The 13,262-nt window shown below is 39.5% G+C and overlaps 1 protein-coding gene across 1 annotated transcript in view; it reads left to right on the top strand.

Moving 5' to 3' along the window:
- Positions 1-1,338: 1,338 nt before the first annotated feature.
- Positions 1,339-13,262, top strand: part of GLIS1 (GLIS family zinc finger 1) — a 112,925-nt gene continuing 101,001 nt past the window's right edge. Inside the window, exons 1-2 of the mRNA XM_009319786.1 lie at positions 1,339-1,490; positions 7,823-8,927. Of these exons, the coding sequence (XP_009318061.1) occupies positions 1,339-1,490; positions 7,823-8,927 (1,257 nt within the window). The remainder of the gene's footprint in view (positions 1,491-7,822; positions 8,928-13,262) is intronic.

Below are 13,262 nucleotides of genomic sequence, written 5' to 3'. Positions count from 1 at the left end.
ACATTGTCTGGGTAAAACTCATAGACAACAAAACTATGGTGAGATGAATCATGCCTTGTAACACCTTAGTAAAGGACAAACCTTGATGTTTGTGAGAATCAGTGATTTGCATGAAACTGAGCACAGGCTTTATCTTTTCTGTCACTTTGACTGCAGAATTCCTTTTCTTCCTCAGTGCGCAACACACAGTGCCTCCGTAGAGAATGGACTAACTACAGTGGAGTCCAGCTCTGTAGTACCTATCACCACGAGCATTGGGTACAAAGGTGAAGGAGTAACTTTCTGGACTCCGTATGAAATCTACAGAAATATGCTTGGCATTAGTATCTGACACCATTACATTTTGTCTCCATGAAAAAAACAGATTAGAGGGAGATCTGGTATTTTAAAAGCATGATTCATATACAGTAGTGAAAATGATGGTAAATGGCTATTGTGACTTCTTTAGCTAGTCTCTGAAGGCTATATTTCTTACAAATGCTTTTATACATGCTTATCTGTGAGTATTTGATTAGCTCACTAGAGGTAAAAAGCCCAGCTAATATGCTTTAAAGTAAATGTAATTGCTAGCATTTGATCAATGCAATCTAAATTCTCAATTCCTCCTTTGTCCTCTCTTTTTAGCTAGATTATCATTTGTGGTTATAGATATGTTTCTGAAGAATATTGCTATAGCTCTGGTCTGTTTTTTTCAAGTCTGGTAAAATGTAATATTCACCAGAGCAGAATATATTATTATTAGCATTAGCATTTATAATAATAGCTTACTTGGAAAATACAGTTAAATGTATACACTGAAACAAAATTAGTTTCATTTTTTCACACTGTTGACCTGACAGTAAAGTAGAAACATGCCCATCTAAAGTCATAATCACGGAGATAATTGTCTGCAAAGAAAAACTTGACTTACGTCACTGTTTTCAGAGAGCTCCTCTCCCTGAAAAGAAAGGGACTCTGAAACATCCCTCTCCAAGATCTAACACAGGCAAGACTCTACCATAAAAATACACAGAAGGAAGGCAAGCTATCAGACTGTTTTTTTGAGTTAGATTATGAAGTGTAAAATAGCCACAAAACTTAAAAAGAGAAATAACCGTAATTCACAGATCCAAATTACTTTGGAATAAATTTTTGCTTCCTTGTGAAACCTTTCATTTCCACTGCTATGTCATTTACAAGAATTTTACAAGGAGATCCAAAATAAGCATACAAAATATGTAAATGAGCATACAAAGTAATGAGCATAGAGGGTTCTTAGTCAAAGACATGATTTTTTTTCTTTTTTTGACAGTGAACGGTGGCTACAATCATTGTAATTTGATCTCTGAGAAGAAGAACATGATGGACATGGAGATGACAAGTAGCTCAGTACCTGTCTGCCGACAAGGTCTATTCATCCACACAGGAAACCCACTTATGCGAGACCACCCACTGTCCTGTGAAAGACTGCTTCATGTTGGTCAGCTGAACTTGACACATTCGGATATAAGGTATCACTGGAAGTTTTATTGGTTGAGGTACTTTGCTCTTCTGGAGTGCTTCATTGTTGGAACTATTTCCCAATAGCACCCGTGGGTGCTACATTTGGAAAAGTATTTTTGGCTTTTACTTCATTTGGGAAGTCCTTTGGATGCTCATTTAACCACACTGCTCATTTACAGGTTTGCACTGCGGGGACATGCACACGTGCACAGACAACTGTCCAAGGCAGTGCCAGGAGGAGTCACTGTAAATGCAGCCGCAGCCCCCTGCTTTGAAGTTTAAATACAGCTTCTCGGGGGGGGACGACTCTTCCAGCATGCTCAAAAGTCAACGAGAGTTTTGCCAGGGGCTTAAGTAGGGTCAGATTTGCCTCCTCTGTACCTCCACTCTCCACCCCAATGCCATGTTGTTTCCAAATTGCAGCCTGGAAGGCAGGGATGATACTTACTCCCAAACCAATGTCTCCCATATGGCAATTTGGCATGCCACCATCAAACCTACAGGAAGCCAATGCCACTTTTATTTCTACAGCATTTCCTTTAATGAAGTATTTTCAATGTTCCCATACAGCCACATCCTTGGTATTTGCTTTTAAGGCCGTAATGTGAAAATTTGGTCTCTGGTTTTGATATATACACTGTAGTTGGATATGCTATGAACAGAATCTCTATTTAAACATTTGCTATAAATTAATTATATGAAAACACAGAACTCCATTATTTTTTTGTTGTTGTTACAAATTTAACATTACCAGATTTTAAACAAGTACCCTAAACAGACATCCATTGTGAATAGAAGCCTGCTACAAATTAAAATCTGTCCATCTATTTTAATTACACTGCTTTTTGGCAGGGGATATAATACGGAATAATCTTGACCTTTTTGAAGAGCTGTAGAAAAGAAAAACCTCAATAAAGTTGCAGCCTTTATCTTAGATACTTGGAATAATTGGCACTCTGTGCATGGAACTATCAAGCCCAAATTTCCATAGTCACAGCAAGAGGAAATAATGGCCTATAGTTTGGTCTTGGAATTCTGACTGTTTCTGATTTTATTGTACATATTTATGTCTTGTTTCCCCTTTTCCATTTACTGGTAGGGTAAGAACATCTGTGTTTCCAGGAGGAGGAGGCACAGCAATACGGCAAGCTAGTGGAAAGAGCTTTTTGTTTGTTTGTTTGTTTGTTTGAAAAGGACAAATAATATCCATGCCACATAACAAAATATTCTGCTATCGCTACAAAGATTTGTGGATGCTGTTGCAGCTGGGTGTAAGTCTGCTCCCTCCTAGCTTCTTTATGGCTCACTGTGGGACTGGCAGTTATCAACCTTTTTTTATTCTGTCAGTGAGGACAATTATGAAACAAAGATAATTAGGGCAGGAGCAAACAAAAGGAGGAAGAGAGTACTCTGCTTAGATCTTTTTGAACCTTTTTGTAAAATCTATGAGGAAATGACAGATACCTGCATACCGGGGATCACAGTACCCATCTTCAGAAATATGAACCCCTTCCAGCCCCCATTTGGAAGAGGATTCCCAGAACAACATAAAGGATTGTCTGCTGCATAACATGAGAAAGTAGCAGGTGATAGGCCTGATTCTCTCCCCTTTGCTTTGTAGCATGGTCTAAAGCCTTGAGGCTCTGCTGCTTCTAAGCAACGGTTTGGAAATGCTTGGAGAATATCTTGAAGGACCCTTCCATTGCTTTACGGGTTTTTTGTGTGTCCCACTGGTCATGCTCTGCTTGTATGTTCACCTGGCTAATACTACTTTTGTCTGCATGGGATTTGTAAGGTAAAGCCAATGCCCAGCTCTGCTCTATGCACCTCAGAGACACAGTGTCTCATTTTATCACCATGCTACACATGAGACACATGGTACAGAGCCAAAACCTTGGCATGTGAGAGAAGGTGGACAGCAGTTGGGACAATTTCTGTTCATGGTGTTTGTGATACTAAAGGCTCTAGACAAGCAAGTAACAGAAAACATGGTCTTTCCCTGAAGATCTGAAAACAGGAGAACATAACTGACGTGGGGGTGAATGTCCATCAGGTTTCGGTGAAGACAATGGGAGCCAAGGCTGCTCTGTGCCTCTCCAGATTTCAGCCTTCATGACATGAGAAGAATCAAAATAGATGAGAGAAACAGGGCTGGAATGGACAGATATCTGAGCACACAGAAGTCAGGGCAAACTCTTATTTGGTTGTTCTGTCCAGCTCTAGTGACCAGCACAGAAATAAAGGGAGATACAAATTCAAACAACCTCTCTGGATTGAGCTTTGAACGATTCTGCATTTCTAGGATATGCAATGTCCAAGGAAAACCCAAACAAACCAGAGAGCACCTCCCCTAGCAATCCAAAATCTCCCTCAGGATTTGGGGTTATGATTGGCTTTGTCCTTTTTTCCCTCAATGCACTGAAACTTGTTATCCCCTTCAGCTTCTCCCTGAATCACTTTCCCTCGGAAACTATTCTAGGGATGACTGCCTTAATCCAACAATCACAATCCCTCTTCTTCCTGGCCCCTTTTCCCCACTCAGTTAATAGCTTTTAAGTTGTGCAATGTAATTGCTGCTACATGCTATCTGTGAATGCAATGTGTGGGGGACTGGAAAAGTCCTAATACCTTCTTTACCACAATTGGAGTCAGCACACAGCTAATGTTGGCCTTTTGTCAAATAATCCATTATCAGACACAGCAAACCCGCCCACGCTGTGCTCAGTGCTTGGCATATAAAACCCGGGGAAGACATCAGAGCAGTCAGATAGTGTTGCAAAGGGTCCCTAGATGTGCAGCAGAACAATCCCCTCCAGCTTCTTAAAACCGTCAGTTATCACTGATTGCACGTTTACAGTGGCAATTGAAGGCGTGTATGTTTTGTAAATAATTGGGAGATTTCAGATACAGTTGTCTCGTCCTTTGAGCACGGTTGGGAGCTGCAGTACTTCTGGCATGGTGCTACTGGCCTCATGCTCTGGCTCCAATTACCACGTAAGGGAGTCTTTTTGGAAACACTGCCTTAGTATCCTCTGAGAGGCTGCTGTTACTCTTCGAAGGCTTTACACTCAGCTTTCATGTGCTTAAGCAGCAATTCTGTTGCCTCAGACTGTCCATCCCTGTGAAGAGAGGTTTGTGGGGTGTATTCTCCTGCTGACCCCACTCCCTTCCAGGGTTGCTCATCTGGAAGCCCCCCAGAGCTGCTCATGCTGATCCGCATGTCCACACAGTGCTCTTTACACTGTCTTGCTATCCTTTGTCCCTCTTGCTCTCCTCTTGGCTGTTTGTTTCATATGCATTTATATTTTGCTACTGTCCAGAGCTTATGAAATCTTTACAGACAGCGCTGCCTGTGTGTACCAGGCCTGGAATCTGATCCCTGGCTGTAACAGCAAGATGCCATTACAGGAGCAAATAGTCAATGGGTATAAGAGGAGCCACCCAGCGAGTTGGATGCCACACGCTTTGTCTCTCTCTCATATCACTTTTGTTTCTGTGCCCCCAGGACTGGGGAAAGCACGGCTTTCCCTAGAACAGCGATGGCAAAATTCTACCAGGAATACAGAAAGTTTGCATTAATGCAACCTTGACATTAAGTACCCCAACACTCAAACATTGGGAAATTGAAAGAATGCCAGATTCTCCCAGCAGAGTTAACTAACACAGGGTATATAATGTATTTAAATATACAGTGCTACAGAGGAAACTGTAGCTCCAGAAAAGACTTGCTTCTGATGTGCACAAGCAGCCTGTGCTTATCATTATGTAGGCAGAGCGTGGATAAGACACGGCTGTGGCAATGGGAAGCATGAATTCAGTGCCTTCACCTCATTTGCTTTTGAAATAAGGTATTCCAGCTTACCTTTTGGTTCAAAACTCCTTTCCTTTATGTGTCTCATATTCTGCATTGCAGCATCACAGCAATACAGTCCTGACTCTGAGTATGATCTTGTGCTGGAAATGCAGATCGATGTTGCTGGGAGTTTGGGGAACCTAATGTTTCTCAGGACAGCGATGTTTGTATCCATCCTGCAGGTACTCTGTACTGACTCCAGCTTGAACTCCTCACATGGATTTCTGGCAAGATGGGAGCTTTACATAAAGCTTAATAATATGACACCAATTATCACAGGCTGAACGTAAGGCTTGGGTTAGCTTTATATGATGTAAGAAATGTGTTGTGATTACTTTAGCCTGAGGCTTTGGGACCACTGAACTATGATACAAACGGAATTATTTAGAAGAGTGCTTGTACAGAAGAAGCTAAATAATAGGAAATATTGTGCCTGGCATGGCATGCTGTAAAACCTTTCTCAGAATAAGTGTAAACCAGCACACTTTCTACTGAGCAATGAAGCTACAAGCAAGCAGGGCAGGGTTTCCCAAATACGTGCAATAAAAGGTTTTTACATATGCTTATGCCATATATTTTACAGACATATGGTTCTGTAAATGTTAAAAAATAAGGTATGAATACTCTTGGGGGTTTGGGGGGATTTGGGGGATTTTTGTTGTTGTTGTTGTTGTTTGTTTGTTTTTTACATTTACCATCTGCAAAACCAGGTGCTTTAAGTTTACTCTGAGACCAACTGTGGAAACCTAAAGGGAGAAATTATAAGTAATGGATTATGGAAACCTCTAAAATTTTTAAATGTAGTCTTTTCAAACTTCTGGTGGCAAATGCAAGATCTGATTGTTCTGTAGCAATGAATGGTGGGGAATTTCACTTCTCTCATGACCTTAAACGTTTTTTTATATCAAGTCCTACTGGCTGCAAACTGTTGGAGCTTAGAAACCTGTCACTAGTGAATGCAGTTGTTGACAGTTGTGTGTCTTAGACAGGTGTCATTTTTTGACAACCTTAATTTCATGGGAAGGAAATATTTTTGAAGCTTTTTGTTGTTTTGTTTTTTCTAATTGGTAGTTCTTTGAGAGCTGTTATCAAGGAAGTGTTAGAAGTCGTCCCAGCTTCCTGTCTTAATGTTAGTGGTGGATTAATGGAAATAATAGCGATAAAATCATCTGTCATAAAATAAATGCAGTTTATTCAGCAGCTTCGCAGTTTAATGTATGTATATGTCCAAAATACCTTATGCATGTGTGTTTCATGCTTTAAAATGTGTCAGATTTATCTTAGCTGCAGTGTCACACACAAGTTGCCAAATGGCCAGGTTTTCTTCAGCTTTTGTGGTGCTAGCATCAAAAAAGCGTAAAATTCATTTAAGTGGAACGTGTCAGCGTAAGAGCCATGGAGCACGTCTCTGGAGGTTTATTAGTTCAGGTACAGCTTTTCTGCACACAGATGTACTGTTTCCTCTTCTCAGTCTGGCACATCACTGCATGATGAAGCCATAGGTTAAACCCTACCATGCTTTAGGGTTATGTAAGGAACACCCACTGGTCCTAAGAAAAGACGCAGTTGGGTCATCCACAGTAAATGCTTATAGCTGAGATAAAATGTCTTATTTTAAGGCATAAACCAATTGCTAACCGCTTGGAAGAAAATGTTAGCAGGAAATGTTTCCTAAATGCAGTGTTTTTCTGAAATGTCTGTGTGGGGTTCCTCAAGGTTCTACTTCCCGAGTGGTTGGATTCAGCACACATCAAAAAAGATTAAAAATCATTTCTGCAGAACAATCTTCTTTTGATTTGCACACCCATGTAGACTTTAATAGGAAAAAATGGAAATGGGAATGCATAGACTGCCAGTTTAAATCTACCGGTTGTGAACTTTTCTTAGTTATCTTTTGTGGACCTCTTAGAAGTAAATACTCAGCTTGATCTCTCATTGACTCTGGACCACTGAGCAAGCCATTCTTTCTTTGTATTCCTTTTTTCCCCACTGATCTTGCTCCTTTTTTAATTTAGTGAACGAAAGCATCTCTCTGACATGTAAGCAAAGCTCAGCTAGCCTTTTTTGATTTGTGTGAACAAGAATGCCAAGGCATTTTCCCAGTGTGCTCTGAGGAAAATGCTGATATTTGAATAATTCAAAAATGCCCAAAGCTCTGAAACTTCATTCTCAGCTATTGTTTTGCCCAATCTATTATGCATTGAAAACCTAGATTGTGATTGATGAACTGGCCATAGCAGTGGAGGGGAGATTGTCTGTTCCGTGTGTAACCCAGTGTGTAAAATTAATCCTGTGTAAAACGATGCTGCCTTTACAAGGGTTGTAGAGGAAGCATTGCAGATTTTTTTGGTGTAATTGCTGCATTAGACAGGCAACATTCAGCAGAGAGCAAGTGCTTCCATTCTCCAGGGCTTAACAAGTGTTGTCTTGTACAAAAATCATAAATCCTGTGGTAGTTAGTGATGCTTAATGAAAACTGTATTACAGGTCACCCAGGTTTCAAGACTCGGTAGATTCTGCTGCTCCATGCCTGAATGGAAGTAACCCGGCTCAGCACATTAAACAAGAATGCCCAAGTGATTATAATGCCCGGGTGTCTGAGGCTTCCACACATAGGAGGATTACGGAGGGGATGGAGCTGAGAGCCTCCGGTAGTCTGCATCCTGAAATAGATGTAATGAATAATAGCTTTACAAATTCACTCTCATCCTACTTGTTTAATAATGAGCATAGCTCCTCCCTGGGTCCTTTGTCACTTGGCACCCCTCAGCACTCGGCTAGGCTACAAACAAGCAACCTGAAGAAGAGATGCATCTCTGTTGTGCCGTCTTCAGCTGAAGGAATTGATATTACAGCTATCATACGCACATCACAGACGTCACTGGTCACCTGTGTGAATGGACTGCGAACTAATTCAGCTGGCATTTCCTCTCATCCTGTGGAGATCAGTCATCACAGTGCTCAAAAATGCTCTCGGCCCCAGTCTTGCTCTCAGCCTGGAAACCCTTGCAGTATTCCCTCCCCTCCAGCATGTCTTGTACCTATTTCCACTGAATGTGACAGAGGTGACTGTGAGCAGATACAAATGCAGCAAGTTGAGGAGAATGGAAGCCTCAGCCTTATGATGAATGGTACTAGCATTCCTCATCAAAACACCTCACACAGCACCCAGAAGGTGAGTTTCTTAAAACAAGAACCAGCTGACGATTATTCCTCCACTGCTGATCTTTTTCGACATCATCAGGGGCTGCCTCCCCCTTACCATCTACACCAGCAACCAAGCCAAACTCAAGGGACACTGCCTCACTTACATGCCTCTATGTCTCCAAAGTCCCTTCAGCCCAGCGACGGGGATGAACAGGACCTCAGCAATGGCAAACAGGTCTGTCGGTGGATTGACTGCAGTGCCACTTACGACCAACAAGACGAACTGGTCAGACACATCGAAAAGACTCACATTGACCAGCGGAAAGGAGAGGACTTCACTTGCTTTTGGGCAGGCTGTGTCCGCCGATATAAACCCTTCAATGCTCGTTACAAACTGCTGATTCATATGAGGGTTCATTCTGGAGAAAAACCAAACAAGTGCATGGTAAGTCTGGAATATATTTGTTTGAATAGAAACATAGTACTCTGCTCTCTTTCTTGCTCTCTCTTCAATCTTATTCCAATATAATTGTGCTTTCCTGTAACTTAGTCTGCAGCAGGCTAAAGGGGAATTGGAGAAAACCTTAATCTAGAAGGAAATGTTTGAGTAAGAAATACTGTAGTTCTTGGAAAAGGGATTCAGTTTCCTTATATGAGAGCTTAACTTTTAATACAGTACTTTATTTTTTTTTTAATATTCATTAAAGCATTAATAAAGTGATGATCAAAGCACACAGCAGTCATTTAACGTAAAACAAGTCACTGAGCCTCGGGTGACATTTTTAATCAAGAAACATAAAACACATCTAATGAAATTCTTTTCATTCCTTCAGCTGAACAATAACCCATAGAGTTGTGAGTACAAAAGTTTCAAATGGTAGTTTAGAAAAGAAAAAAATCTTGTTAATGATTCTAAACAGTTAAAAGAATAAAAGGAATATCTTTCATTGCATTTTCAAAGGTTGTTAGGGGCTTTTTTGATTTGCAAAACAGAGCTTTAAAAATAAGTAAAAACCATTGTTCTCTTCTGATCAAGAAGATGTAAACAACATCAGTGTTCCAAAAAGACGATCTTGGGAATAACACCATCTCTGCATCTGCCCACCATGATGACAATATGGCCAAACTAAAATAAAAGTTAATGACTTCCATTAAGCTTTCCACATGTTTGAAACAACAATGATACAAGACCCTGACTGAAACAGATGAAGCAAAACAAGTTTGACTTGAGCTTCCAAATTGGGCCATGAATTTTGGAAAGTCTTATTTGTAACACCCACATGCGCACGCGTGTGCATGTATGCACATACACACAGGCACACACACAAATAAGTACAAACAAAAGGAATGGTTATGGCAGCAGGTTGTGGTTCTTGATAGGCAGAATTTTTGACTGTATGTCTATTTTATTGTTTTGATCAGAGAATGATATAATGGAAAATGCTTGTAAGGAAGCTAGATCAAGACAAACTTTTCCATGGCAAGCTGTAGCTTTCTATGGAGGAATAGGAAAGAATGTTTATATAAAAAGCTTACTTTTTTTCATTTGTTCAAGAAAAAACTTGCCGGCCTGCAATGGTTATGGAAGGGAGAAGGAAGAAAACAACAGTATTCAAAATGTTTTACAGAGAAAAATTTTCTGTGTAAGTGGTCATCCTGATTATCCTTTTACTTCCATTGGATAAATGAAAAACATTATCTTAATGTCTGCACTGTTCAGTGGGTATTCCCTAAAATAATACTGGAAACAATGCAGATATTTAGCGAACGCAATCAAGTTGTCCAAGATAAAATGGAAACGCTCTAAGACTTACCTGTTTTTTTCCTTTGAGAGAAAGAACCGACTTGCTCGTTTCCCGAAGTAGCTCGATCACAATTTGTAAAAGTACAAAGGATTTTAACTTCCTATGAATATCTTTTTTTTTGTCATGAATCATCAAAGGATACTGCAAGTTAGTTGCCTCTTTCCAAACGAAAGTGTAAGCAAGCTTTGAAAGCATACTTACAGATTTTATTTTAGCCTACTTTTTGTTTTTAGTGTTTTTATCATCTGGAATGAGATCAGTCTTCTCTTGACTTTTATCTCACACTTTTTAAAAGAAATACTTAAAACGTGAAACCCTGATTAGCTTTACTATGATGCTGAAAGGTTCAGTAGACTCCATGGGTGAGGGAACTTTTGTCTTTTTCTGCAAAATGTATATTTGACAGGTATTGTATAGCAGATTTCTAATGTTACATTCCCATTCCTACAGGAAACTGGATAAACCAGAGATGTTAAATCATGTAATATCTTAGCAAATGCTAAAAATTTCCTCCTTTCAATTATGTTCCTCTGCATTAAAGAACCAGCTTTTGATAACATCTCCAGGTTTAACATTGTGAATAGGTTGGAAAAACCTTTGCATCTGATGTTGCAGACAGCCTTCATGGCACATGTATATAGCCTTGGCATGTAAGTACGTAAAGATCTGTTTTATTTGAGCAGGTATTGTAGTTGTTCCCATACATGGAATGGCCCAATCAGAATTAGGAGCTTTACATTGCACAACTTGCACTTAACTCTTCAGTTCCCAGAATAAGACCCTTCCACTGTCAGCAGAGGTATCCATGTATTAAATGTTGCAACCTGGAATCCCCTGTGGAGTAAAGCTGGATCCAAGTGAGCTCATGAAAAACATGTCGTCTTTGCAAATTCAGTTTTCTACCCTGGAAAGACCTTGATCTATCAGGGACAAGATCCAAAGCTGCAACACGGCTCCTTAAATTTATTAATATCAAGTGGGGATTATTTGCCCAGCGAATTCCATTCCACTTTAAACAAGGGTTGCTGTGCAGTGTTTCATTGTGCACTGATGTCATGTCATTTTAAATGATGGCTTTTCTTTTGATGTGGTAATAATTGTGCTGTTATTCCTGCAAATTAAGAGGGCAATTCATACTCCGTCTGTAGCGGTCTGAGATTTTTGTTTCGTTTTTGCTGTAGCCCTGTTAAAGTAACTTTACATCTCTTGGTATTTGTAGTGGAGATTTTCTTCCACTGTTCACAATTACCCATTGTACTTTCTTTTTAAGCCCTTGATTTTGTTCCTCTCTGTAGGATTACTGGCTGACTAGGTATTGAACTGCTCAGGAGAAGCTAACAGCAAGCAGCACCCCACCCTCATGCATAAAAGTACTTTTCCATGTAAAATTATTAATTTCTTATGACAGGCTTTGCTACTATGTACTGTAATAGACAAAGGAATTTTGGAATTCAAGCTACTTGAGAACAGGAAATACATGAGACATTTTGATTGAAAAGTAAATGGTTCACTAAAACTGCAGTTAATCCTTTTATTATCTTTCCAACAGCAGTTTCCACAATACTTTCATGAGGTAAGCTTCCTTCAGTCCAACTGTAACACTCATCATTACAGCTGGTTTAAATTTAGCTAGCCTGCTTCTTTCTTTACTACAGACAGTCAGCAGGCAAAACAGTTTCTGGTGTAGAGAACTACTGATGTTTCGGGTCCATATTCTGCTCGCTGTGTTTCATTGCCAAAACCGGTACTATGAGTATTCTGTTTTCATATTCTGTTAAATATTCTAATTAAGCGGTGCCTTCTCGTCATTGTGTCCCTCAGTTTGGTTTTTCCTTGGGCTCTGCAAGTAGTCTAAAGGAAACTACCTAATCTCTTTGCAATATCCTGTTATGTTTCATACTTAACTCATGTTATTTTAGTTTTATTAAATTTGGGGTTCATCTGCATTATAATCAAAAATATATCCAACAAAAATAATGATGCAATGCCTTTAAGACTTTAAGTTCTGAAGATTAATTTCATGCTTTTTTAGATTTGATGTCCCAGACAATTGGAATTTTGATTGTCTGAGACAGCAAAAATTAGCAAGCTTAAATGTTTCTTATTTAAAAAAAAAAAAGTTTCTCATAGCTGCATCTTTTGCTGTCTTTCAGTTCTTCCAGTACTTTGGTGGGTAGAACCCTGCTGATCTCCAGATATTGCATCCTTAGTTTAAGCCTCTGCTTGCAAATGTAAATATAGAGCTGCTCATTTAGTTGTCTAGAATTGTTTGATTTGGACAAATCCATACTTGGCTTATTAGTTTACCCTCTTGCACTCTTGTGACTTCATAAAGAGCAGAAAATTAAGTTCCCATCACTGCATGTATATTTGCTCAGGGAATCTATGTTGCAGGCCTCCACAGACATGATCAAGGTTAAATATATTTATCTTTATGTAATTTCTACATATGCAATTAGTGTTTATAGAAATTGGGTATCATAACGTATGTGATATCCATGAAAGGAACTGGACAGTGATAATAGCCATTGTTAATGTCTCTAGTTCATGTATTTCGAAGAAACAAATGCCTCCTGAGTATGTTCTAGACCTGTCACATCGTGTTCTTGCCTAGATAGTTAGGACTTTGAAGCACAATCTTTTTTTCTTGTATGTATGCAACATATTCAGTTTGGGAATAGTCTTGATGCAATGATTTGGGTGCTGTATTGTACACAGTAAAATTCAGCACTTGTGCTTGTCAGTTCTTTTGAATCCCTAAGGGTGAGACATTATAGGTTCTGCATTAAACATGGGGAAATTGAGACATAGAGAAGATAAGAAACTTGCCTAAAGGCATCTTTAGGCAATTCTAGCATTCCAGCACAGATCTTGTGTTCAAATCACCACATCACACAAACTAACCATTCGCAATTTACCTATGAAACAGATTTTTGTACAGATTACATAGAAGATAGTGGTCATGCTGAACTTCC

The sequence above is a fragment of the Pygoscelis adeliae genome, unplaced genomic scaffold (assembly GCF_000699105.1).
Source record: "Pygoscelis adeliae isolate BGI_AS28 unplaced genomic scaffold, ASM69910v1 Scaffold181, whole genome shotgun sequence".
In the NCBI taxonomy this organism is placed as follows: domain Eukaryota; kingdom Metazoa; phylum Chordata; class Aves; order Sphenisciformes; family Spheniscidae; genus Pygoscelis; species Pygoscelis adeliae.
This window is presented reverse-complemented; position numbering and strand designations above follow the sequence as displayed.